This window comes from Rhea pennata, chromosome 3 (assembly GCF_028389875.1).
Source record: "Rhea pennata isolate bPtePen1 chromosome 3, bPtePen1.pri, whole genome shotgun sequence".
In the NCBI taxonomy this organism is placed as follows: Eukaryota; Metazoa; Chordata; class Aves; order Rheiformes; family Rheidae; genus Rhea; species Rhea pennata.
The window spans coordinates 114,236,846-114,264,564 of record NC_084665.1 but is presented as its reverse complement, the minus strand read 5'-3'; the positions used below and the strand labels follow the sequence as shown (position 1 = coordinate 114,264,564).

Sequence of the window (27,719 nt, the reverse complement as noted above, 5' to 3'; positions counted from 1 at the left end):
ATTTTTTTCTCCCCTTTTTATAGCTGCAGCTCCTGTTGTTCCTGAGCTGAGCAGTGATATAGACAGCAGTAATTTTGATGACATTGAGGATGACAAGGGAGATGTGGAAACCTTTCCAATCCCCAAAGCCTTTGTGGGAAACCAGCTGCCTTTTATAGGATTTACCTACTACAGAGATAATTTGTATGTGACATTTTAATATATGTTTTTAGAAATACACTTGAAGTTTTTCCTCACTTCCTGTAAGTTTTTTTTTACTCTAGAGACATAATTCATTCATTGCATTATATTTAATTTTGTCCCATGATGATGACATGAAATGGAGAGTTTAGTTGTCAGTGTTTTGGTTATTTTGATAACTTTCATTTAAAAATGGTATTGTATATGTGTAACATTACATAAGGTCTTTTAAAAATCTGATTTAGTTTAAAATACTGATAGATTTGTAACTTAGTTGTAATATACATTTTTATTAGTTGCTTTAGAAGAAAATTTACACAAGATCATAGCTTTCTATCCATTTTACCTTCATTTTGCATCATTGATCAGGTTCAGAGTATCTGATAGTTTTGTAATAATTGTGTTAATTAAAAATAATAATCTGCTATTGATTTGTAAAAGTCTAAATGTTATACTTAAGATTCAAGTTGGAAAGAGGTACTCATTTTGAGAGCAACCTAGGACAAATTAAGACTTGAGAGAATCGATTAAAAATGCATTGTTTGGCAAGGTTGCCAGAGTTGTTGAAAACTTGAATAAGAGCTGGTGGGATTTGTTTTTGTTTTTGACAGGTTGCTAAGTGACTCCTCTCAGTCTTGCAGAGAAAATGAATCCATGCAATCTAGTAAAAATGAGGTTAGTGCCTGATTTCGTAAGTATTAATGTATGATTAACTAATTTTGTTAAGTCTGTTAAGAAAAAGCAAATTCTGAAGTAGGTTTTCAAGAAGTTTGGGGGGGGCTTTTTTGTCTTTTAACACTCCTCAGTAAAAATGATATTTTCTATTTACAGGACAGCAAGGAGGTAAGTATATTATGTTGAATTATGAAAGGAATCAAGTAATTCCTGCATAATGTGTGTAAACATTAAGTGTTTGTTCACCGAACTGTTAATAGTAAACCAATCAGTGTTTTGAAACAGCTTCTGAATGAGAAGTTGTGCTCAAGATTTGAAGTATTGTAGTATAGAGATGAATGAAGACAGGTTTTTTCTCATATTCTTTTGGCATCTAGAATTTGTTTTGAAAACAAATGTGTAAGGCTCTGTTTGCCACAAACAACATCACTCTTGGGTAGTTTGTGAATTTTGGTTCCACACTTGTCTAAGTGATTCATGACAAATTTATCCTGGGTGTGGAAAGCAAATTGTCATCTACAGTAATAAAGGAATATTTATGAACATAAATCTCTCAGTTAAAGTGGGGGAATGAAGCCTGTTTATACAGCTTTTGAAGATTGCCAGCTGAATTTAAATTTGCAGCTGACAGAAGAATGCTGTGGATTTTTCATGTACTGAACTAATCACATTGTGTTACTTGAACATCTGTCTCATTCAAGCATAGATAGTATATTGTTAACATTTGTTTCAACTTAGTTAATTTTTAAACTTTGAAAAGGCTCTGTAAAGGAAATTCATTTATATAGCAGCCAGCATAAATATAAATACAAATGTCTTTCAGCTTCTATTTCTCTACTTTCTGTCATTGTTGAATAGATTCATAGTTTTGATATACTTTTAAAGAAGAAATTCTGCTGCTGCTAAAATATGCAGAGCCATGTTCATGACATTGTTTTATATATTGTAATAGTAAGTGTATTTGGATTTTGTAGATGTTGATAAAATTCTATATTAATTTATGACAGTTTTTTGATTTTTGTTTTTCAAGCAATGATTGGCAGGTCTTTGTGTCCTTTTCAAAGTTCCAGTTCTAGGAAATATATAATTGTGACAATTATAAAGTATTTTGGAAAACTGTATTTCTGTGTTTTATATTTTGGGCGTAGGGGAGAATGGGAGGAAAATTGGTGTACATGAAAACTTGAACTTGTTATTATTCTCAAATTCATGATTTATAACCTAATTTGATAAATTTGGGATATTTGGTATGTGATTTTTTTAATGTTTTGGTAAGAAAAACAGAATATTCTCAAATTTGAAAAGTGTTCATTAGCTTCTGTATATGTGAGACTGAGCAATTCTTCTTTATGTAAGAGACTGAGCAAGCTTAGCTGTGTTCTCCAAATATTGTCCATTTTGGTCATTTCCTTCTCCGCTCCTCCATTTATTTAGTTTATTTAGAAAAGATTAACCCCAAAATTTTGCTTCAGGGAAAGGTGTCTCTGTACAGAGAAAAAGTGAAGCAAAGGACTAGAAACAACATTCTTTGCCTGTAGAAATTCTGTGTCTCACATTCTGTGGCACATAATTCTGTGATGATCACATTTAATGTAGTGTGCAACAAATTTTATTGCTGTGGATCTGTATTTTAAAAATCATTAGGATTAATACTTTGTAGAGCTGGGAAATAAAAATACTGTAATCTTCTGATGACTGAAAGAAACACAATGGGAGGTTGAATTAATTTTCATCTCTTTCCTGTTTTTATTATTTAATTGAATCATACTTGTTTTATATGATAGCTTTTTATATGTGGGGCATGCATTTTGACATTTTATGCAGTTTCAGAAAAAACTAAGCAAGTTAGAAGAACAGCTCAGTAATGAAATGCAAGCCAAAGATGAACTAGAACAGAAGTACAGGTGAGATTGTTTTGACATCTGTTTGCTATATTTATAAATAAGTGTTATTACACTTTTTGATTTAGAATGCTTAAAAATACTTTAATCTCTGTTCAGGATTCCTGGCTTTGCAAGCAGATCCTGCTGTAAATAATGTGTTTCTTATTCCTACTTTTTTTTTTTTTTTTTTTTTTTTTTTTGCTATTTCTTTATGAATTCCTCTGAGTGATTTTTTTTCCTCCCACCCTTGAGGTTTCATATGATTGCTAACAATAGCGTATTGTAACAAAATTAACAAGAAACAAGTAAATATTCTAATTTATGTATAATAAGTGGAGTTCAAATATAGTTTTCAAATTTTTTCAGGTCAACTAATACTCGTTTAGAGAAGATAGTGAAAGAACTAGATGAAGAGGTAAGTCACTAGTTATTTCTTACTGGACTTGCAACTTTAGGATTTATTTGTGGGATGTCCTTTTTCCCCTTAGGAAACAACAAATTATTTTTGATTAAGAGTGTATTTATAGCACTGTAGTTGTTTCCTGATATTCACAAATACTAAAATGATGTCACTGCTAAAATATTTTCATCATGACTGCTGTAGTATGACTACACATTGATTTCCAGAATCTGTTTTCACCATGTTTTTAATTCAGAGGATAATGGAATATAAATATCCCATGTATGATTCTGGTAATTATAATTGAAGAGAGTAATGTTATTCGAAGAGGAAGTCCATTCTTTCCGGTATAAAGCATGGTTCAAACAGTGTCGATAGAAGGACCCTATCTTTTTTATCCAGCTTTATGCCCTAATGCTCCTGCAGATTTATCTTATCTTTCATGGACATGTACAACTCAACATATTGTCCATTCAGATACGTGTCGAGATCTTACGGTGCATGTATGTTTTTGTGGCTATTGCTTCCTGAGTAGCTGCTAGACAGATCAGCAGATTCATTGAATGCAACCACCAGTCTGCCAATGGTAAAAGTTCCTGGCTGTTGTCAGCCTGGGCTGGATCTGAACATGTTTTCTAAATTACTGAGTTTACAGCAAGCAAATGGAATGTGTCTTTGTCCATTATAATCTAAATCGAGTGTATGAACTGTCTTTTTATCATTTAAAGAATACCATGATTCTGTGTGTAATTAGTATTTTGTTTGTTTGTTTATTTGTTTTTTAAAATATGTGTAGATAACTTCAAGGAAGAATGTAGAGTCTGCAGTAAGACAGCTAGAAAGAGAGAAGGCTCTTCTTCAGCATAAGAATACAGAATACCAGAGAAAAGCCGAACATGAAGCAGATAAGAAACGCAATTTGGAAAATGAAGGTATATTAAACAATGCTTTAAAGGTTCTGTTTTGATGTGGATTTTTAAAAGACAAAATAAATGAATTATAGTTCAGTTTAAAGCTTCATTGCAATGGTTAACAATGTTGAATTGTTTTTATTATAGTTAACAGTTTGAAGGATCAGCTTGAAGATTTAAAAAAGAGGAATCAGAACTCTCAAATATCCAATGAGAAGATCAATCAACTGCAAAGACAGGCATGCCAACTTTTTATATATATGTATTTTAAAATAACAGCTTTTTGAAGTTCAGATTCTGTTAGTGGTTGCAGGAGTTGAAAGCTATTTCTTCTTATTATGTTTTGGTGTTTAAAAGTAATCTTAGAAAACTCCTTTTTATTTCTTAAATCCATAAAAATTAGTACTTGGTAATGGAAATGAGATGTACTATATTTTAATTGTGTCTGAAGTATGTTTTTATCAATCTGTAGTTGGATGAAGCCAATTCTTTGCTGCGATCAGAGTCTGATACTGCAGCCCGGTTAAGAAAGAACCAGACAGAAAGCACGAAGCAAATCCAGCAGTTGGAAGCTAATAATCGAGAATTACAAGATAAGAACTGCTTGCTAGAGAATGCTAAACTCAAACTGGAGAAAGACTTTCTCAATCTTCAGTCAGCTCTAGAATCAGAAAGGAGAGATCGAAGTCATGGGTCGGAGATTATCAGTGATTTACAAGGTATAACAGAAAATGTTCTGAAGTTAAGCTTGCTTCTAGTTTCAGAGATAAAAATAGGTTTTAGCGTTACTTGAACTTGAAATTTTTGACTATTTTAACCATGGATTTTATACAGTGTTACATAATGTAGACACACATTTCAGGAGAGAATGTGCATTAACATTTATAAAATATTGTTGATATTGTTTAAATCTCCCTAAAGGAAGATGTTCTTAATAGTCGGACACTGTTAAATTTGACTGTTTTTATCCCTAAGTAGCTATAGTACATTCCTTTTCTGCAAGTTATGCAGTTGCTGTGATATTTTGGTCATTTTTAGGTCGAATATCTAGCCTAGAAGAAGAAGTAAAAAATGGAAAGGGTGCATTAGCCAAACTGGAAATGGAGAAGAGGCAATTACAGGAAAAACTTACAGATTTAGAAAAGGTAACAGCACTTTTAAGTGAACATTGGTGTTTAATTTTTATAGTTTTTAAATTTGTGCTTTTATTACTTGAGACACTGAGACAGAATCTATGAGTAAATAAACCTTGTTTTCAGTGTTCCTTTTTTTTTTTTTTATTAGTTTTTGTGTTTGTTCTTTTTACAACATGAAAAATGAAAATAAAATTACAGCATTTCCTTTAAGATTATAATACATTATACTTCTAGGCTTAAGTACATTAAAAATGTACTACAATGTGTGGTTTAAGAATGAAGAAGCAATACTTTATTTTTGCTGAAAAATTCAAATTTTTCTAACTTTCAGTATTGTTGAAAATACAAAAGCTTCTGCTAATACTTTTTTGATAAATTTCTCATTGAATCAAAAGTATTGAAACAAATATTTTTCAATAAACTTAATCTTGAAGTGCTCTTATTACAAAATGTTGTTTGTTAAGGCACTAATCATATAACTATGTGCAACTAGGAATATCACTATGCACTCCTGAAGCCCTTTGCATCCATACAAAAATATGTGTAGAAATGAATCCGTAGAGCCTGAGCTGTCCTACTGCTAGCATACTTCCAAGCAGCATGATACTATTGTCCAAAATTTTTTCTCTTTAACCTGATTTATTTAATATTTAATTTCCATTTAATTTTTCCTTAAACAGGAAAAGAGCAACATGGAAATAGACATGACATATAAATTCAAAGTTATGCAGCAGAACCTTGAACAAGAAGAAGCTGAACATAAAGCTACAAAAGCACGATTAGCAGACAAAAATAAGATCTATGAATCTATTGAGGAAGCAAAATCTGAAGCCATGAAAGGTATGTGTTTGACTTAATCATAGATCTTTAATATAAATTATAGTGAGTAGATAAAAAGCTTAAATGTAGGGGTATTTTTTTTCTCCTCAATTCCTTTCTTCTTTTTTTAGTATAATTAGCAATATCAGTCGTAGTCCCTCTGTCCATGTTTTCTAGGTTGAAGACATACTGTTTTAGTCTTTTAGAATAAAGTAGGTTCTCCGTCATCCAGATTACTACTTCATTTTCTGTGGTAGTGTATTCTGAATTCATTTTTCTTAAATTTATATTCTAGTACTATTTGGAACAGTCTAGTTGAAGACTTACCTGTGTTTTTACTCAGTGTAGTCATACCTCTTAATGTTTTCCTGAATGAAATATATTTAAATTTACTTTGTGACGTCCAGAAAATGGTTGTTATTTTTGAACCTACAAGTCTTTTCCTTCCATTTGTGTAGAGCATTATCTACAATTTTGAGCCTGCAGATGTTCTAAAGAAGCAGAAAAATGGTTGAGTCACCTGGCAGATGAGCTTTCTGAACAACTCTTTAATTGATTTCAGGTTATAGTCAAAGCAATATTTCAATAGATTTAGATGAAATATTTCTTTAAAAATATTCACCCTTTTTATCAGTCTCAGATATGTTGCAGATAAATTGGAATTTAACTTGAAGCTCAAATGTAGGAAATAGATATAAGACATAAAAGCTTGCAAAACCATCCTCCAGAAGCGAGTTTACTATGCATATTTTAATTAAATCATTTTTTAAGAAATTTTTCTATTCCCTGTTAAAAGGAAAAGCATATTACTTAAGGTTTATAAAGAATAGTACCTTATCCTTTCCCCTTTGCCCCTCAAAAGCTGAATACCCTTGGTTTACACTGACTGGCATCTGAAATATCTTAATTCACAGAAATGGAGAAGAAGCTGTTGGAAGAGAGAGCTTTAAAGCAAAAAGTAGAAAATCAGTTGTTAGAAGCTGAAAAGCAGCGTTCTATGCTGGACTGTGATCTCAAACAATCACAACAGAAAATAAATGAGCTTCTTAAGCAAAAGGATAAACTAAATGAAGATGTAAGTAACAATGACAAAAAGGGTCTTGAGCGGAACTGCATTTTAAATGTCTTAGTCTTTTCCCTGTTATGAGCAATATTTAGGAATGTTTATGAATTAAAATGACAGCAACCCCCCTTTCCTTCTGCTCTTATTTTGGAGATAAAAAGAAGTCTACTTTACAGAGTATGGTTTCATCTTTCTGAAATACTTCAGCACTATTGAACTTAAAGCTTTTCTTGTAGAATGTAGGAGGTGAGATTGACAAGGAAAACTACCTTATTCATTGTGTATTGAGACCTTTATTCAGGAAAATAGTGTTGTTTATGAAAGTATGTGTGCATATTATACAAAAATGTAGAAAAATCCATTAAAACGGTGTTTTAAATGTTGCTTTTCTATGTAGATCTGTAAAGTTCAATGATTTCTGTTTATTTTTCAGGTAAAAAACCTGACATTAAAAATAGAGCAAGAAACACAAAAGCGTTGTCTCACTCAAAATGACCTCAAGATGCAAACGCAACAAGTCAACACCTTGAAAATGTCAGAAAAGCAGCTAAAACAGGAGAATAACCATCTTCAGGAAATCAAATTAAGCCTGGAAAAACAAAATAATGAACTCCGCAAGTAAGCAGTTGCACAATCCGATTTTTTTTTAGTAATGTTACTTATTTGTAATTTTCTTTTGGCAAGAGCTGAGAGCCATATTAGTTTTAAATATCTACTGCACAGAATACACTATTGTACAATGCAGAACTTAATTGTTGTTCACAGTAATTTTCAGTGGCCTTTGTGGAGACTTCACAAGTGATAAAGTGTTGTATAGATTTACAGTAAAAGATGTTTGCTACCCCTAAAACCTTAAAAGCAAATCAAACACAAGAGTGTTAGGAGTTCAGGGAAAACACTTGGTAGGAATTCAGTAAGAAGGTAGAGTAAATATATCTGTATATCCATATCTATAAAGATATGGATGTATAGGTATAGATCTATTTAGACAATTTAGGATTTTCGTAGTGAAGAAAGCTATTGGTGCTATTTAGGAAAGGTTATTAGAGTTGGACAGCAATGGTAATGAAGAGCTGAAGATTTTAACCATTGCAGGTATCCTGTTCTAAGGATCTGTTGAGGCTTCGGATAAGAGCTGTGTTAAATCCAGCAATTCTTCTTCAAGGATTTACGAGCAGTAATTGCAACTGATTAAATTGGTTGTTATATCAGATTAAGTCTTGTAATGCTGAAATATGAGTTGGGAAGAGAAATGTGCTCTGTGACTGAAAAGATAATTTGAGCTTATATATATCACAAGTATCTCATTCTTAACTCCTTTATGACTTACAATGATTCATCTCCTTATGATTTATTTATTTTTTTATTAGTAAGATGCAGTTACTCATCTAGAGGGCTACATGTGAGGTGACTACTGTAATGCCAAACACTGGTGGAAGTCTTTTCTACAGTATAGTGGTTTTTGTTATGTGAGGGGCTGGTGACTTTCTGAGTTGTTTTGATAGCAGATGAATTTAAGAAGCAGTGCATGACAGAGTATAGACATATTTCCAGAAGTTTGCTTTGTCTATGTTTCTTACTGATTAAGCTATATGACATGGTTGTAGTTAATATATTAATATATTAAACTGACTTATTCATGCAGTATTCTCAACTATATAAATGAAGATGATAGCTGGTACCTAAAGGAAGCCTCAGGTTTAATTGTAGATCATACTTTGATCAAGAAAACACTGGAGATCTTTAGAGTGTGAATTCACTCTTTTCTGTTAACTTGTTTGGAATATCTTCATATCTTTTCTTTAAAAGCATTTAATTTTTCTATAGGGAACGTCAAGATGCAGATGGACAAATGAAAGAGCTTCAAGACCAGCTTGAAGCTGAGCAGTATTTCTCAGTATGTTTTATGCTTGTTTATTTTTATACTAATCTATTTGCTAAGTACAGTGTTAGTGTTAGCCTTTGTTTTTCCTCCTCAGCTGTCAGGCTTAGTAACCATTTCACATCTCTATTCTAAAGTCAGCTTTCTTTTCTGTGTCTGTCTTCAGTGTGGTCTCCAGCCCTGTTACTGTTTCTCGTGATCTCTGAGCAGAGTAAAAGAGTTTATGTTAAGGAATGCAAGGGATGTCCCAGCTTTTGAAGGAGGTACCAAACTCTCTTTAGAGGGAGAAAGGAATCAAGCAGCTCATTCCTTCCCTTCCACCGTGTAAACAAATTTCTGCGTGTTGCAAGCCTTCCTGCGTTCAGCATCTGTTCCATGCTGCATGGAAGAGACATATTCTCAGAATAATATATTGTAGCAAAACATATGCGATTAAAACTTGGAAGAAAATTTTCCCTTTAGAACCAAACTTAGAAAAAGCCTTTTGGGAGATTCTATTTTCCTCTCAATACTGTGATAGGATACAGTAGAGTAAATAGCTATTGTATTTAGATATAAATCACTAGCATATGCAGATTAATTTATGACAATGTACGCCAGTCTTACTGCAGGTGAAAGGCCAAAGGGCTTGCTTCAGAATTAAAGGAAACTTAGGATTTTACTATGGTCCTTATGTCAAAGAGGAAAATGGCTACCTGAAGTTTTTGTACATCAAAATGTTGTACATGTCAAAGGAGAGAGAAAGGAAGAATTGAGGTCAGTTGACTCTTCTGGGTACGTCAGAGAGAGAATCTATCCTGAGATACAATTTGTCTTGAAGCTACCTGTGCTAAATCCACTTACAGTTGCCTGTCACTTTACCTGTATTCAGTCATTTGCGTGTATGGAGCAATGTAATTTTTCTTTCATTTCCTGCAGAGCTCTAGATTTGTGTCCATTTTACAAAAATCTAAATATCAAATGCTTTTCAAACCTTTTTTTCGCCTTTTTCCTATGCTTGTTTTTGCTCTTTAACTGTCATGTTATTTTTATGCATTTGTATGGTTAAAGTCTAGTTCTTTACCTACCTCTGACGGGGATTTAAAGTCTTAGGGAAAAGAAAATTCAGGATCTCTCCTGTTTCTGATACTCCTGATTTTCTATCCAATAGCTGTTTTCACACTGTGGGTGTCTCTGTCTGTATATAAATATATAAATATAAATATATAAAGTATATCTAATATATCTGTTCATTCACAAGTACACTAGTTAAAAAAAAAGTTTTTAGAAAACTCCCTAAAATACATTTCGGAGTGGCGATGATTTTTAGTTAAATTTAGGGAAGACATTGCACAATCATATTTGAATTGAGTGCACAATTGAAGAATTACATACAATGTCATCATGTATCATTTTTCATGTACCTTCAAGATATAATATGAAAGTTATGTTCTTTTCTTTCCTGCTTTAAATTCTAGACTCTGTATAAGACACAAGTTCGAGAACTTAAAGAAGAATATGAAGAAAAGACTAAACTTTGTAAAGAAATGCAGCAAAAGATACAAGAGTTACAGGATGAGAGGTGGGTTTTACTAATTTTACTGTTAATATGTAAAAGACGAAGCTGTTTAGTTCCCCCCTTTTTTTTTTTTTTAAAGGAAACTACAATTTTTTGAGTTAGTAATATGTCAATAATTTGCAGAGATTCCTTGGCTGCTCAGCTAGAGATTACTTTGACAAAGGCTGATTCAGAACAACTTGCTCGTTCCATTGCTGAAGAGCAGTACTCTGATTTGGAAAAAGAGAAGATTATGAAGGAGCTGGAGATCAAAGAAATGATGGCTAGGCATAAACAGGAACTTACAGAGAAAGATGCCACCATAGCCTCTGTGAGTAATATGCATTGTAATTTAGGTAGAGGCTTACATGTACTTGAGTTTTATTTGCAGCTTGAATTATTGACAGTTTCCTAATAATAAGTGATATACAAGTATATCTAACATTAAAATGAATTTAATTCGTTGCATGAATAAAATGAAAAATATCCTTCTGTCATGTAGTATTTTCATAAATGTTTTTTGTTGTATAGTCACATACTTTTTTTTTTTTTTGTCTTCAGCTGGAGGAAGCAAATAGGACACTAACTAGTGATGTGGCTAATCTTGCTAATGAGAAAGAAGAACTAAACAATAAACTGAAGGAAGCACAAGAACGTATGTATTTCCTGAAATAAATCTAACTTAATTTGAAAACAATTTTGTTCTTAAATTTTACAATTTTATTTTGTAATGAGCTTTCATAGTTTTTTTATTATCATCTTGTTACAGAAATTACAAAGCTAAAGGAAGAAGAAACAAATATAGGAAATATTAAAGCACAATTTGAGAAACAGTTGTTGAATGAAAGAACACTGAAAACCCAGGTAAGGAAACATCTCTAAATGAATGAAGAGATAGCGTTCATGATCTATTTTTAAGACAGAGCATTCCATTATAAAATATAATTCATATTTTACTGTTTCCCATCTTGATTTATATTCCTCTTTAAGTTCCATAAAACATTGTATTTCTGATTTTTATCCTCAGTTGTTTTACAACAATAAATGGCATTTTAATCCAAATGTATATTTTGATTCTAGCTGATGGAAACTGAAGAGAATATTTAAATGAGTAGAAGTGTTCTAAGAAAATGTTTGCGTAAAGTGAAAATTACTTTGTTACCTTTTTTCCAATTTTATTTGAGTAATACATTGAATTAAATTGATTTTATACCACCAGATATGCAGTGGTTTGAGTTTATGATTAGATTAAAAGTGCTGGGTTACAGGTAGGAGATAAGACTTCATTTGTTCATGATATAACTCTCTGTATTTATTAGTTTTTGATTTCCCCCCCCCCCTTCTTTGGAAGGCTGTGAACAAATTGGCTGAGATCATGAATCGTAAGGGTCCAGTCAAACGTGGAGCTGACACTGATGTGCGGCGGAAGGAAAAGGAAAATAGGAAATTGCATATGGAACTGAAGTCTGAACGAGAGAAGCTAACCCAAATGATGATCAAATATCAGAAGGAGATCAATGAAATGCAGGCAGTAAGATCCTCTTTGCAAATATAAATACTGGTAACGTTTTCTGTAGTTCTCATTGAATGCATGCAGACTTTCAGATAGTATATACTGTGTGTATTTGTCTGAATTTTCTGTGACTGAAAGAAATTTGCAGTATGTGCATTAAGATTGGGTTACAGAGGCTCCACAATTTTTTACTTATTTATTCTCTAGTGAACTGAATATAGTGATGATAAGTAATCTTTTCATTTATTCTTACAGCAAATAGCAGAAGAGAGTCAGATACGAATAGAGCTCCAGATGACCCTAGACAGCAAAGACAGTGACATTGAACAGCTTCGTTCACAGTTGCAGTCATTACACATTGGTCTAGACAACAGTAGCATAGGCAGTGGACCTGGAGATGCTGAGGCAGATGATGGATTCCCTGGTATGTTATTTTTATTAACATTTCTTCAGTAATTGGCTTTACCATCATTTTGCCATTAATTGGTGCTTTACCATAGAAACTGAAGTAATAAATTAATCCTCTGATATCTCTATTTCTTTTCATCTTTATGTATTTCTAGCACCTTATCAATGGTTTGATAGTGCTCAATATCCACATACTAACTAAATCTGTATCATAATCATACTTCATTCTTAAATTTATTTTAATGAATTTCTCTTAAAAAAAAGTGACATATTCTGTTTCTCATTAAAACTAATTTTTTTCATCATTATTTTGATTGTTAATTTAAAATCACGTGTTTGTGTGATGAAATGTAAAGCTAATACTCTCTTTCACGGGATTCTGTTTTGACTTCTTTTCTACCTTTTTCCTCCTTTGTACTGTATGTTTAGTCCATATCACTCAGTCCCACACTATGGAATCCATGTCTTTTACCTACCAGCATTCTTCTACCTCTGTCAGTATTGCCACTAAGCCTTCCAGTTCTCGCATGCTTCTCGATTCTGATTCTGACTCAGAGGAAGAGCCTTTGTCTTGTTCACAGAGCCCTTCAGATCTTGATAGCACAGGTGACATCCCTGAGAACCGTTTTGTTTTTACCGTGTCCTTTTCTCTGTTTCAAAACTAACATTAATAACACATTATTAAAAAAAAAAAAAAAAATCTGGCAGAAAGCATTCCAGTCAAAAACACTGTAAACTTTGCATGAAGAAAAGATTGACCTATTTTTTCTAAGTGTTCACAGATGCTTGCTGTCATAGTAGGTATGTTTATAGACCATCATTTTTATTAAAACATTGAATAAATGATCCTCATGACCTTGTTTTCAAAGTAGCCTATTTCTGGTATTTGCATCTATCTGTATGACCTTAAGATGCTGAATACCAAAAAGCCAAATCTTTGTATGAAGAGGTCTAACTGTCACCACCTAGGCATATATCACTTGCTCATAAGAATTCAGTCGAGTGTTAAATATTCTTGTTCCAATTTGAATCTTGTATTTGATTCTTAATGGTAAGGCAAGCAAAATCATTGGTCTCTAACTAATATATAAGATATATAGAGGGAGTTGCAGGATTTATTTTTCCAGATGCACAAATCAGAAAACAAAATTATGTGGCTGTGGTAAAACAGATTTCTATTTTACTAACGCTATATAAATTCTGTGTGACTACATATACCCTGTGTTGAACAAAACTTCTGTTTAAAGTTAACGTCAGAGGTGGGTTTTTTAATTTTATTCAAATTTCTGTATTTGACTTGAGGCTCCTTAAAGTGTTAATATCTTTCCATAAAAGGCAAAACTCACTTTGGAATATTGTCATTGCTTCATCAAACTGAAGTAAAGATTAATGCATTCCCTCTGTTTTCCTTACTGTATGGTTTTTGTTTTGAGGCTTCTGGTAAGAGAATCATTAAGCATATAAATATTTTTTTATTGTTGTTAGCTGCTGTAGTGGTGTCTGCATGGTTTTCTTTTGTTCTAAAGTAAAAATCATATCTAAATTAGTTTTTGCTGACATAATTGCAACAGATTTGAGATATGAATTTTTTTTCTCTGAGTGCTTATAAGTGCATATTATGAAAATATTGGAATATTTTAGTCTTTTTCCGATCTATTAGTGTAGAAAGGACCCCAGAAATGAAGAAGTGTAATAATAATCTCTCATTTTGTGCAGTTTCATGTTGTAGTCTTAGAGATTACAGAGGAAAATAGGAAAAATATGAATGCATTCTTTTTCACACCATTAATAAGTCTCTGCATGTGGGTAGCACTTGGGAAATCATTTTTTCTATGTGTATTATGCTTGCTACTCCTTATCAGGCATAGCTGAGGAGAACAATTTAATGTGACAGGTATGAGGCAAAATACACATTATAGAATTATTTCATGTAGTTGGAGTATACATTAAAATGTCATCAACAGCAATGTTTAGAGAGAAATTAAATTTGAAGATAGAACACATCTGAACAAATATCCTTTCTCCAAGTCTCTATAGACAAAATGAGAATTCTATGAGTAGGTAATAATTATTTGTTACACTCTGTTACGCATGAGAGTGAGCCTGCACATGCCCTCCCGATGAGAAAGAAACTGGCATTTGCAATTCCAGGGCATTTCTGTGCTCCTTTCATGGGTTTATGTTTGTTAATACCAAAGGCTTCAGAATATTCCACTTGGAGATCCTGTGCAGCAGCCAACCTTTAATCTGACAGTGATCTGTTAGGGTGTAACTAATCAGCAAGTTACTATTACAATTGAGCAACTCTTAGTAAGCCCTAGAAAAAACAAAATGTTGTAGATGAGACTATAAAAGTAGAGTAAAGTGTTATGAGATCCTTTGTATTACCAAGCACAAGGATAGTCTGATTCTGGTTAGCTTTTGGTTACTGCTAAAATGTATATGTCAAACGTCAGTTGAGCTGATAATACTCCTTGTAAATCTAATTTGACTAACATGACAACATAATATAAAATATTTCATGTATGTGATAGGATAGTGAATGTAGGCAAGGCATCAGGATTAGCCAAAAATGACTTATTTTGGATTAGAAAGTCCAAGAGATTTAGGCAGAATCAGAAAAAAAAGAAAGTTACAGAGCAAAACATTCAAATTACAATACCAGATTTCCAAGATTTTATTCAGAGTGTAGATAATACAGGTTTATTGATGGTGATAGTTTGCATTGTTTTGTCTTTTGCTTAGAATTGAATGTTGTGTGTTCTCTAATAATGTCTTCAGAGATGCTGTTCTAAGGAGTAAATGTTGATGGACATAAGCATTTTAAAGCTTAAAAAATGATTAAAGGGAATGTGTGTGCTGTAACTGAAAGTTTGCTCTCCCCGTTCTTTCCTCATGCCTACTAGCTTTTTTTTGTAATTGCATTGTTTGTTATTGGCCATGTTCTGGATACATAATTTAGGTTTATTCCTGGAAATAATTTTCCTTTTAATCAATCTGTGTAGTTATGTCTGCTTGTTTGCTTTATTATTGATCTTCAGTAACTGTTTTAAATGCACAGTAGTCTCAAAAATAATGTGTTCTGCAAATATTTATGTTCTTTGATATACGTCTATTTTCAGAATCACGATTAGAAGGCTGGCTATCGCTCCCTGTACGAAATAACACTAAAAAATTTGGATGGGTTAAAAAGGTAAGAAAAATAATTTTTTAATCTTGTTTCATGTGTAGTCTAGATTTTTCACTCACTGCAGAATTTTCCATGCTGTAATAACAAGACATGTTTCAGAGAAAAATTATACGCGACATATAAAATACTGTGTCTGTTACAGTTATGTCTGAGACTAAGAGGTTAAGACAATTCTTATAGCTTAAAGCGCTTTTATGTCCAGCTGAAGACAAGAAAGGCAGCTTTGTAAGCTTCAGATCTTTGTACATTCAGAAATAAGCATCCCAACAAGATCATGTAGCTGGAAATCAGCATAGTCTGAAAGTAAATACCTCTGACAAATTCTTTTTTAGGAAACAAGAATAAAGATTACTTATCCACCTTATGCGGCTCTCACTTGGTTACTATTTTTCAGTAGCTTCCGTGGTTCTTTATTTAAGAATAATATACATGGTTTCATAGCAGTTCACTTGCTACTCAATCAAAATGTTCATTCTGGACAAAATTCTTCTAGCTAACTAGTTATTAGCATTTTAATTATATTTAAAATATTAAAAGGAATTAATATATATTTTTATATTAACATATAATACAGTATAGTCTGGTGTATTATGTATATTAAATAATAACTAAATGTTTTTAAAATTTAGATTACAGCTGTTCTCACTACCTGTTCAAGTGAGCTATCTCCTCCTAGCTACTTGAATCTGCTTAAATGTGAATTAAACTGATAACATTTATTGATTTACTAAGTAAACAGAATTTTATGTTTGTAGAGCAGTGAGTTTATTGGCAAATCATGGACTCATAATGCAGTGCAACTATTGTCCATTTACATTTATATAAATTTATGTAATTTATGTAAAATATATTTGTGAAAGTGTTTGACTTCTGCAAATAGTTTAGTTAAAATGTATTCTTTATCCCATTCTGTCTCTTAACAGTATGTAATTGTAAGCAGTAAGAAGATTCTGTTCTATGATAGTGAACAAGATAAAGAACAATCTAATCCATATATGGTATTAGATATAGAGTAAGTATTACCATGTGAGATTGAGTATTCTGGTTCACAAGTGACCTTTGGCAGAAGAGACCTCTTCAGAAAATATTTTTGAGAGTTACAATTCGCTGTGCTATCATATTATTCAAATCACAGTTTTCTGGTTAGATCTGTTGGACAGTGTACATGGGACTGAAGCATAAGCTCAAACGGGGCACACTTGTACAGTTTGAACTAAAGGACTGGGGGCTCGTGTACCTGCTGCGATGCAGACTTGCCAGTCCGTCTGCTGTAAGCAGTGACAGAGCCAAATGTGCTCCTGAGTCCAGCACGGCCCTTGTGGACTCGGGGTGAGGGGTGTTAGCCCACGCAGGGTGTTGTGCTGACACAGCTGAGCTAGACCTGCCTCATTTATATGTTGTGCCAAGAAATGTTAAGAAAACTGTAGCTGGGAGACTGCAATTTATAGTGCTTGTATATTTTCACTTATGACACATACTTACTGCTGGGTTGTATAGTTAAACTAATTCTTTTAACTAATTTCTTTAACAAGTGTGGAATGTGGTTATTCAGAAATTGTAAGGAGGAGAGAGGATTGTGGTAGAAAGCTACTGAAAATCACTGAAGTCATGTAGTGTCAACTTTTCAGAGCTGTCAGTTTTTCATAAATACAGTTGGACTCTTAAATACGGTACAGACTCATGAATAGAGTTTTTGACTCTTGTGACTTTTAGTTTGGAAATTGTTGTGAAGGATACAAGGGATAAGGCTTTAATGAGTGATTATAAATTTGTACTGGTAATAAATAATCATTAATGACTGCTAGTCTTAATTTGGTGTGATACATCCTAACTTTTTCTATCAAATTAAATTTATCACTTTGGTAACATTATCTTTATTGAAATCATTTCCTTCAGTAAACTGTTCCATGTCCGGCCAGTCACTCAGACTGATGTGTACAGAGCAGATTCCAAGGAAATTCCAAGGATATTCCAGGTATTAAATAATAAATTAATGTTTCTAAGGTAACAAACAATTTTATACAACATCAAAAATAATTTGATAAATTTGATCTAATAAGGTAAAATTATATCTACAGAATTATTGAAAAAAATCAATTCCAGTGTTATTCTTCAATCTTTCTGATTAGATAATTACCCTGAATTTGCATTTGTCATATGGGAATATTGAGAGTATTTTGCTTGATTCTAGATTCTATACGCTAATGAAGGAGAAAGTAAGAAGGAACAAGAATTTCCTGTGGAGCCCATGGGAGAAAAGTCAAATTACATTTGTCACAAAGGACATGAGTTTATACCAACTCTGTATCACTTTCCAACAAATTGTGAGGCTTGTATGAAGCCGTTGTGGCATATGTTTAAACCTCCCCCTGCTCTAGAATGTCGCCGTTGCCATATTAAATGTCACAAAGATCACATGGATAAAAAAGAAGAGATTATAGCACCTTGCAAAGGTAAATAGCAAGTAGCTGAGTATGCATGTAGTCACAGGTGTTACAAGGAGCACTAGTAGGTCAGAGGATTGTAGTGCTGTTCTGAGACCAACTAAGCATAAACAGGTTTATCTTTAGGTCTGATATTAGCATGTAGGTGTCAGAACCATGCTAAGGGTGTCTACAAGAGGATCAACTCGCTGCTGTGAGTTAATGGCATGTGGCTGATATACTTGGGTGGTCAGGATCACGCAGTGAGGTATGACAGTCGTGAGGCTATTCACCCTGTGCGTTGTGCTGCATTGCCATGTGGAGCAGCAGTGTTGGTGCATGTTGTGAAAGAGGTGGTTTCAGTGAAGTTTAGTCATTGTGATTTAGGTTACATAGTTTCTTGTGCTCTTTGGGTTACTCTTATCTTTTTCTTTGTAAATGAATGTGTATCTTCCATATTACTAAATTGTTATCCTCTAAATGTGAGAAGGAGGCACTAACCGTCAGCAGCCAGGGAACATAAGATCTGGCAAAATACATTCATGAAGCAGTGCTAATCATGACAACTGAAATTTGATTCACTTAGCTTTTGATTTCTCTGTTGATTTCTCTTTAGAATTGATTGTGAGAGTATGGTAATCTGGCCACTAATTTTTGATGCATGTGCATGTTTAGAATAGTAATTAATATATAATGTTTATTTGAAATTTTCCTTTGACAGTGTACTATGATATTTCAACGGCAAAGAACCTACTACTGTTAGCTAATTCTACAGAAGAGCAGCAAAAATGGGTGAGTCGGCTGGTGAAAAAAATACCCAAGAAGCCTCCAGCACCAGACCCCTTTGCTCGATCTTCTCCAAGAACTTCCATGAAGGTACAGCCAAACCAGTCCATCAGGCGACCAAGTCGACAGCTTCCTCCAAACAAACCAAGGTGACACAAAAGCTAGTATTAAGTTTATAATTTTAAACATTTTACTACCATTAGTGTGGTATGTGTTGATATAGGCAGTTGACCTCAAATGTAATTTGGGCACAGGTATGTGGTATAATATGTCATCTGCTATAAACTGCAATTAACTGAAATAAGATTAAGCTATAGGAAGAGCCATTGTGTTTGTTCCTCTGTTTAAAGAAGCTTGTACTACGGGTTAGTCAGTCCTACTACGTGGATAATGTATCGTTTTTATGCACAACAGGGAGAACTTGTAGGATCATCTGTAGCTTAATAGTTCCTGTGAACTGGCAGCTGGTGAGGAAAATGGAGTTTAACTACACAGAGTCAGTGACGGGGGTGAAGATTAGAAAAAAAACCTTCAGGGATTTCCAGCATAGGTCGTGCTGTGGCTGATTTGAAGTTGAGCAATGAAGTTAGGTGCCTGTGGTCCCTAATTAACCTGTGGAGAGAATTAGGTGCCTGCAAAGAGCAATCTAGAAGTACTTACCTGTAGCTAAAAACTACTTTGCCTTTTGTTTCTTACTAGTTAGTTCTGAGGAATGTGTCTGAATTCCTGTCTCTAAAGGCTAGATACTTGTGTACTAAAGTGAAATTCAAATGACCAAGTGAATATATCTACGTCTGATTGCCTTTATAGTTGATACATAGAAAGAGTCAGTTTTAGGGTTCAATTCAGGTCATTTTAATGCAGAACAGGAGCATACAGAGCTTTCTTAGGTATCTACAGTGAAGTTAGGTCAGATAAAATCCCAATGTTGCATCTCTGTCCATGCAGGTTCCACAGTGTGGAGCCATTTGTTATAATGATAGACACCTATGTGAGCTCTTTCCATCTGAAAGAGAGCTGGAAAATAGGAAGTGGTGGTCACCATTTAGTTAATGGTCAGGTAGTTGGAGCACTTACGAAATGGTGGGAGTACTATTCCCAGTTACTTATTCAGCCTAGAAGAAGTCACACTCATGTCTCGTGTTTTCTAGAAAAATAACCTTACCATAAAGTTCCTCTACTTTGGGCAAAAAATGTCCATATAAATGGTTATAATCTGTTACTAGACCAGTTTTAAGGAATGTGATAGATCCATAGAAGTGGTAATATTCTGCAGTTAGTACTTGTGTAATTGCATACTAGAGTATGCATACAGCCAAATCCTTTAAAGGAACAGCTAAGGTTGTAAAGCTAATACTTAGTCCCTAGTTGTTAGACTACATGTGAAAAGTTTGGTCTGTCAAACTTGTTTTGTTTGTTGCCATATTCCACCACCAATGCACAGCTCAGCAAAGGCTTAAAATTTCCTCCAAAAAGACAATATGGAACACAGTTTGGCTAGATAGCATCAATCTTGTTTCTGTGACCAGACTGCCACTAATATCTGAGCTGACTGGTTTAAAACTAGGTTGGATAAATCATTGCAGTTACAATGGTGAATGCAGTGTAAACATACTCTATTTTACAGTGATGTTGTTAGTATCAGAAATCAGAATTGTTTAAGTGTGCGGAAGTACATAGTTAGAGGATTCCAAAGTATCTTCATGTCACATCACTTCACTTTGCGTTACATTTCCAAACCTTCTAATTTACAGTGATTTAGAGGCTTTTAAAAAAGTCTGTTTTGATAATTTGTGTTTTACATCAGTAGGTTTTTCATTGTATCCATGAACGTGAACAGTTTTTTAATTAACACTTTTTAGGGACTTACTAAAGTGATTTTTAAAGCCAAACCAGGCAAAATAGCAGTAATTGAATTGAAGCATGAGTCAAGGAAAAACTGTTCATGATTACTTGGGGGACAAGTAAAATGCATTTATTTTGCATAATGCTTACAATCAAATTCATTAGCATTATTATTTTTCTTGTTGTTATATAAAAAGTATACGATAAATTGATCTTTTTTTCCCACAGCTGCTTTTAGGTGCTCAGAAAGAAATTTTTCTCCTTTTATGCTCTTCTTTCATCATCTTAACATTTTTTACAAATACTATGTTATAAAAACTCTTTGTAGTAATATTAACTCTTGCAAATTCTTTTAGTTGTGACCCTCCTCCCCTTCGGATCATTCTTCACTGATTTTTTTTCTATCTATATTTTGCCTTTGCAACAGTAAGTAATAGGGACCATGTCTCATTCAGCTGTGCATGCTTACAATATTAATTATGAAAACTCACAAAAAAAGATCTAAATGAAAATATTTTGGAATTTAACTGCATATCAGTTTTGTAACTTGCTTTAAATGGAGATATTCATCTAAAATATATTTTCTGAATGACTGATGCCTGTTAAGCATTTTTGTCAGCTTTGGATTTCATATGCTGCTCGTGTGTTGCTATGTTTCAGTTTCTCTCAGTGATAAGTGCTTTAGTGTCCTACCTCTAGGTGAACTTAAAGTCTAGAATTAGGCTTCTTGAAACAAAGATAACTGCATAATTTCTCAATTTAACTCTTTCAGTGGAATTTTACCAGGAATAAATAGGACCTGGATATTGTAATGAGGTACATCTCAGAAATTTCATGATAGTGGGAAAAGGAGGAGGATGAATACTTGTGCAAACAATTTATTGTTGCAGTTAAACCTTCCAAGTTAGCTTTTTCAAATGTATCTGGTATAGAAAATGGATGTGTAATAGCATAGGTAGTTACAGATGGAAAAGTGGAGTTTTGTCAAACCATCTTACCTACCACCTTACTAATGCATGTTTGTCAAACTAGTGAAAATTTATAAAAATATATAAATATTTTTAATTACAAAATACGTGTTTATAAATCACTGTAATTGTTATGGCCAATTGTCATCTGACTGGTGCTTCTATGATTTTTTTGTGCAATGATACAGGGTAGATACTTTTCTATTGTGACCTTTATTAAGAGCAAAGATCTAGTTCCTATTCGACCTGGGCACTGCCTGGCTGAGGAGCAGGTCTGCAGGAAAGGCCCTGGGGCCCTGGTGGGCGCCGATTGGGCATGACCAGCCAGGTGCCTCTTCAGCAAGGCAGACCAGCAGCACCCAGGGCCGCGTGAGCAGGAGCACTGCCAAGGGAAGGGGTTACTCCCCTCTACTTGGCACTTGTGAGACTGCATTGAGATACAGTGTCCAGTTTTGGCCCCTCATACTCAAGAAAGACATGGTCAAACTGGGGGAAGTCCAGCAGATGGCTGCCGAGGTGGTCAGGGAGCTGGAGCACTTGCCCAGGAAGGAGAGGCTGAGGGAGCAGGGCTTATCCAGCCTGGAGAAGGAACGGCTTAGAGGGGATTGAACAGCCACCCCGCAGGCCTAGCAGGAGGCATCGAGGAGCCAGGTTCTTCAATGCTGTGTGGTGGGAGAAAGAGAGACGACAGGCACAAGTTGGTCCAAGACTGCAACTGGATACGAGGAGAAGCTTTTCCACCGTGAAGGCAGTGTGGCAGTAGGACAGTTTGCTCAGTGGGGTTGTGAAACCTCCATCCTTGGAGGTTTCCAGAATTTGACGGGGCTCAACCCTGAGCAAACTGGTCAGACTTCATAGTGTCCTTGCTCTGACCAACAGAGACTGCCCAAAGCTCTTTCCAACCTGCATAATCCTATAAATGCTGTCTCTGCTGAGAATTTCACATAGTGATAGTTTCTCCAAGCTTTTCATGTCTGTTGCACTTCATGAGAATTTAAAACAGAAGCAGTTTTTGATACAGAGTGTGTAATTTATAGTTACCCATTCAGCTGGATTGTGCCAAAAGAATAATTCAAAAATTAAAAAATCAGCTTTAATTTATTTTAAAACTTACTGCTACATGCTGTGGATGTAACAGTAACTGTGGTTCATATAATAAATTAATATTGAGTCTTTTTAGGGATACATCACTTTTAAAAGTGTAAAAACTTCAAAACTTGAAAACCCAATAAAACCTGAAACCCATTGTTTAAAGTATGTGATTAATTATATTAAACACTCTGTCATATTTTAGCTGAAACATCTTAAGTGCTTTCTTTAGGGTTCAGTTTCTCTCTCTGCCTTGTGTGGTTGGCATATGATCCTAATATAAAATCCACTGAACTCACTGGGTTTCATTTCTTTAGCAGTAGGTATTGTGAAGTTAGTACTTGAGTGAAGTTAGTACTCAACAGAAAGAGACTAAACAATGATTCATCCCATTCAAGAATAAATGTCTGCAATAGGTGAAATGACTCATTTGCTGAACAAGTCTGGCTCTTTCCTTCCCTAGTCTGTCCATATTGACCGTAGAAGGAGCATAGACATTGACTCCTGGTGAAGAAGTTGATATATCCTCTTTGGACATTGCTTAGTTTTAAGTAATGAGCTACAAGATAAATATTAAAATCCCATTGTGTTTGCTTGTAAATTCAGATAATATTTTTTTAATTTGTTCTGTTCAACAATCAATTACATAATTTTATTGGAAAGATTGTTAGCCTTGCATTATTCTTCTGCAGAAGTATAAGAGGTGACCATAAAACAGCACCTTAATCAACAAGAACAGCAGCAAAACAGAACATAGTTAATTTTATGAAAGGTTGGTCTATTCTGAAATTTTGAGAAAAGAGTCAATGTGGTAAACATTATATAGAATTTAGTAATTTGCAAGGAATATTTCCAGTGGATAACATGTTACAGGCTTACATGAACACTGACCGAATTTTTGCATTCCGTGATAAGCAAAGGAAGAAACCCTACATTACGACAGTCTTTTATTTTAAAAGTTTTAGTGATGACAAGTGGAATTTTGAAGTCATTTATAGAAGTGTGTTACGTATTAAATATCAAATCCTCCTGTTGCAGATTACTTGATCTGGCATTTAAGGACTGGGATTGGTCATTTGATGATGTTGATGATATTGATGGTGATGATGATGATGACGATGTTTTTGATTTCTGAAGAAGTAAAAGGGGTAAATCTGAATAGTGAGGAATGGATTTGTTTGCCTTTGAATACAGCATGCTGTGTTGGATTTTGTTTCTCAAAACAGAGAAAATACAAGATCTCATTTTAATATTTTACACAAAAAAATGAGATTCTCTTCATGGTGAAGATGAGTTTTTTTTTAAAGAGTCATTTTCATTAAAACAAAATTTTTGCATTTTCAGTGTTTTTGAATTTTAGATTTTTATTCAAAATTCATGTCTGCCTGCCCAAAAAGAAAGTATCTGTTGTTGTTAGAGTAGGTGCTCATCTGAAGTAACAATACTGCTAACCTATGCAAATAATTTTTGAAGACTAGAAGGGAGATTGTAACATTTAGATATTCATTTGAAATACGATTGGTGTTTGCATTTTTTTTAAGCTTTTAACATAAACTGACTTGTCTATGGCTCGCAGACATGAAATCACGGGATTTCTGCATTGTACTTTTCCAGTGTTACGAAGTGAGTTTCACTTGGCTTTCCTTTGCAGTGCTGTGCTTCTTGGGGTCCTAACAATGCATTTGAAAACAACGTAAAGCAAAGTAGCTTCGCAGCTGCTGTGTTACGGATTCCTTGACTGCTATAAAAAAGACAAAGCTATAATATTGACCTAATTTGTCCCATGACTAACTTAAATATGTAGTGTGAATGTATTGGAAATAGTTACAACTATTTTGTATCTCAATGTTAGTCTTTTTACATGCTGATTAAATGTGTTCACAGTGCAGAAAAAAACTAAATGTTATACTATGACCTATATTCAGATTTTTTTTTTTTAAATAGTACTTATGGTGTGTATGAGCTTTAAAAAAGAATGGACAATGGCAGCAGCACTAGGGCTGTACCTCAGCTATGAACTCAATTAAATTGAGATATTAGCCCTCATAGAATATAGCTGGCTTAGTGTTTACAGTAACTAGTGTTATGTTATTTAAATATACTGCAGCTTTAGGTACTGCAAGTTTATAAATAACTAACTTTTTGGAAGTGAGTATAACACTGCGTATATTGTACTGTACCCTCTTGTATATTACAAGAGAGTTTGTATTTTTGATTTAGAGTTGTAACGCATAAGGATGTAGTATATTTAAGTAACTTGATGTTGCTTAATGCAGATGAATAACATATTTCCAAAGTATGCTGTAGAGTCCATTTTAAATAAAGATCTGAGGAAGTCTATATTTTTAGATTTTCATTGAGTGCATTTACTGACTAAACTTCCTGCTTCTTTTTCAGCTAACTGCTTTCCATGAATGCAGACACAATTCAAGGTGATAATTTTCTTCCCAATAAAGCAAGACTGAAACATATCCCAAAATATATTAAAAATATATATTTTCCTGAGAGATTGTGCTATATATATCAGAGGTTTACATTTTTTGCTGCAATATAAATTACTAATCACTGAGGGTTTTCCTGTATTCCCTTGAGTGACTGATCAAATGAGGAATGGTTGGTAAACAGTAAAAGGATATGTTAGATAACCTTTGAAACTCTGTTCCGCAAAAGCTTTCTTGGCAAGACACACACACTACATTTCACAAAAGGATTGAGAGGAATGAATGAATATTTAAACTGAAGAAACTGACTTTTCAGCTTTCATAAAGATGCCACCAGCATGTCTGCAGGAAGAACAGGAGAAAGATCCACCGTAGTGATATAGACTGCATCTGTAAGAAGTGACCATTATACTGTGTATATATATGTACTGTAATACTGCAAGAGGGTTTTAAAAATCTTTCCACTTTATTTTTTTATGCTTATTAATCAGATACCGTTACTTACTGCAGTTGCAACTATGCACTTGTATAAAGCCATAATGTTGAAGTTTATATCATTCATACATGTCTATCAAAAGCTGCATGTCAGTGTTCAGCAGCTAGTATAAGTTTGAGGTATATACTAGTTTCAGCTACTTCATCATGGGCAGTCCTGTTTTACCTGTCTAATTGCCTTAATTTAATTTTTTTCATTTTTTTTGCCCATTCTCTGTATTTAAGGAAAAAGAAGGTTTACCAGCTCTTAGAATGCAATTTTGCTTTGTGGCAGAAAAAATAGTGCACTATTTTTACACCTAGTAAGTATATCCATGTCAGCCTATTTTGAATGTATATTGACTGGTTTTGAGGGTGGAAAAATGTTGGTTACAGAAACAATATCTGATAATATCGGAATTACTAGACTATTTGCTCGTATATGTAACTGCTCATCCAGCCCTTTTACAAACCTCAATATTAGTTATTGGCTTGTATTAACCCTCATTAAGTGCTATGAAACTTCATTTTGCCTTGTTTTTGCATACTCTCCTAGATGTGTTTTTATTTCTGGAAAAAAAATCTGTGACTATTTTTACATTTCACAACTCAGTATCCAAGGACTGTCGAAAACTTTAAAGAAAACTAAAACATACTGTAGATGTACTTTAAAATTTTAAATCTGGTTCTCTAGCACATAGCTGTAGGCATAGATAAATATTTCAGTAGTGTGTTCTGAGAACTGATAGCTGGGAAGAAAGGGCCTCAGAGGCACTTAATCTGACTTTTCGTTTTTTTACTTGGAGTTGTACAAAAGATAATTTATGTGGGTTTATTCATGATATATTCATAATTGTCCCAGAAGATGCATGTTTTATACAACTACAGTATGCTAAATGAACATATTGACAGTAAAAAAAAAATAGTCTCCTATTTGATCTTTTTTATATATATATATATGTATGTATTTTTATATATATATATATATATAAAATATTGTGTGGGAGTGCAGTAATTTAAAATATGATCTAACACTTCAATGAAGGATGACATTTCACTTTAAAATTTTGTTTGTTTTTGTTTTTTAAAGAGTGCTGAAATGTTTGGAAGGATAGGACCATGATTTATTTAACACTATCATGAAAGGTGGACTTGGAAACACTGAAATACTGAGAAATGAATAAATATATATACATTTTGTAACCTCTACTACAGTTCAGTTTAACAGAGCCAGAATGTATTCAGTCTCCTATTTATACACTCGCAAAGTAAAATGTTGTTTGTGAGTTCTTAAATTCAAAACTAAAACTTCCATATCACTTCTGTTAAGGTATTATAACCCAATGCACAGCTAGAGTGTTTTTCCCTGCTTGTTTTGATTTACAGAAGTACGGTATATTTTTAGGTAATGCAGATTTGCATAGAGTACAACATTAAAAATGTATGCAGTAAAACTGTTTCCATTCACTGAATGCATAAATATTTTATATATAAAAATTTGTTACATTGTGGGAAGTTCTATCCTTTTCAGAATTGGAGAATATTATATATATATTTTTAAATAAACTATTTGAGTAAGGTAAAATAGTTCCTGAACTTGACAAGCTGGTAATTAATTGAAATACTTAAATATATAGGCAACTACTGTGGCAGATAAGGGAAATGCAAAGGTTACTTAAAAGGATGTCAAACAAATGCTGTGCGTGGAGGAAAGTGGTATGTGGGCAGGCTCAAATGGAGCTGCCTTAGCAGGCCATCAGATGCTGGAGCTGGATCTGTTGCACTTCCTCCACTTGGCTTGCTCTGATTTACTGTGAATCCGAGGGGTCCTACTAAGCCTGACATTTTAGGAAGTGTTTTATAGTACGTACATTGTATACATGTACAAGTTGTTGTTAGTAAATACAGCAGGCTGTATTTAGAAGCTATTATAGAAGATACAGGCTGGAAGTGAGCTCTGGAGGTCCTCTGGTCCAGCCTCTACCTCACAGCAGGACTAACTTGCAATGGATTGCTCAAGGCCTTGTCTATTGGAGTTTTCAGTGCCTCTAAGGACGGAAGTAATGTAGCGTTCCTCAGTTCTCCCTCACGCAGTT

The 27,719-nt window shown here is 33.7% G+C and overlaps 1 protein-coding gene across 2 annotated transcripts in view; it reads left to right on the top strand.

Moving 5' to 3' along the window:
• The window catches only part of ROCK2 (Rho associated coiled-coil containing protein kinase 2), a 93,466-nt gene extending 66,239 nt beyond the window's left edge, over window positions 1-27,227 (top strand). For both annotated transcript variants that reach the window (XM_062573036.1, XM_062573037.1), the window contains 24 exons: window positions 24-183; window positions 792-855; window positions 2,680-2,759; window positions 3,105-3,153; window positions 3,935-4,070; window positions 4,197-4,288; window positions 4,522-4,768; window positions 5,088-5,194; window positions 5,866-6,025; window positions 6,919-7,079; window positions 7,501-7,685; window positions 8,895-8,964; window positions 10,407-10,510; window positions 10,631-10,817; window positions 11,048-11,141; window positions 11,256-11,350; window positions 11,838-12,017; window positions 12,255-12,423; window positions 15,530-15,600; window positions 16,521-16,609; window positions 17,494-17,572; window positions 17,789-18,050; window positions 18,742-18,955; window positions 25,106-27,227. In XM_062573036.1, coding sequence (XP_062429020.1) covers window positions 24-183; window positions 792-855; window positions 2,680-2,759; window positions 3,105-3,153; window positions 3,935-4,070; window positions 4,197-4,288; window positions 4,522-4,768; window positions 5,088-5,194; window positions 5,866-6,025; window positions 6,919-7,079; window positions 7,501-7,685; window positions 8,895-8,964; window positions 10,407-10,510; window positions 10,631-10,817; window positions 11,048-11,141; window positions 11,256-11,350; window positions 11,838-12,017; window positions 12,255-12,423; window positions 15,530-15,600; window positions 16,521-16,609; window positions 17,494-17,572; window positions 17,789-18,050; window positions 18,742-18,955; window positions 25,106-25,109 — 3,059 coding nt within the window. In that variant the 3' untranslated portion in view covers window positions 25,110-27,227. The remainder of the gene's footprint in view (window positions 1-23; window positions 184-791; window positions 856-2,679; window positions 2,760-3,104; window positions 3,154-3,934; window positions 4,071-4,196; window positions 4,289-4,521; window positions 4,769-5,087; window positions 5,195-5,865; window positions 6,026-6,918; window positions 7,080-7,500; window positions 7,686-8,894; window positions 8,965-10,406; window positions 10,511-10,630; window positions 10,818-11,047; window positions 11,142-11,255; window positions 11,351-11,837; window positions 12,018-12,254; window positions 12,424-15,529; window positions 15,601-16,520; window positions 16,610-17,493; window positions 17,573-17,788; window positions 18,051-18,741; window positions 18,956-25,105) is intronic.
• Window positions 27,228-27,719: the final 492 nt, after the last annotated feature.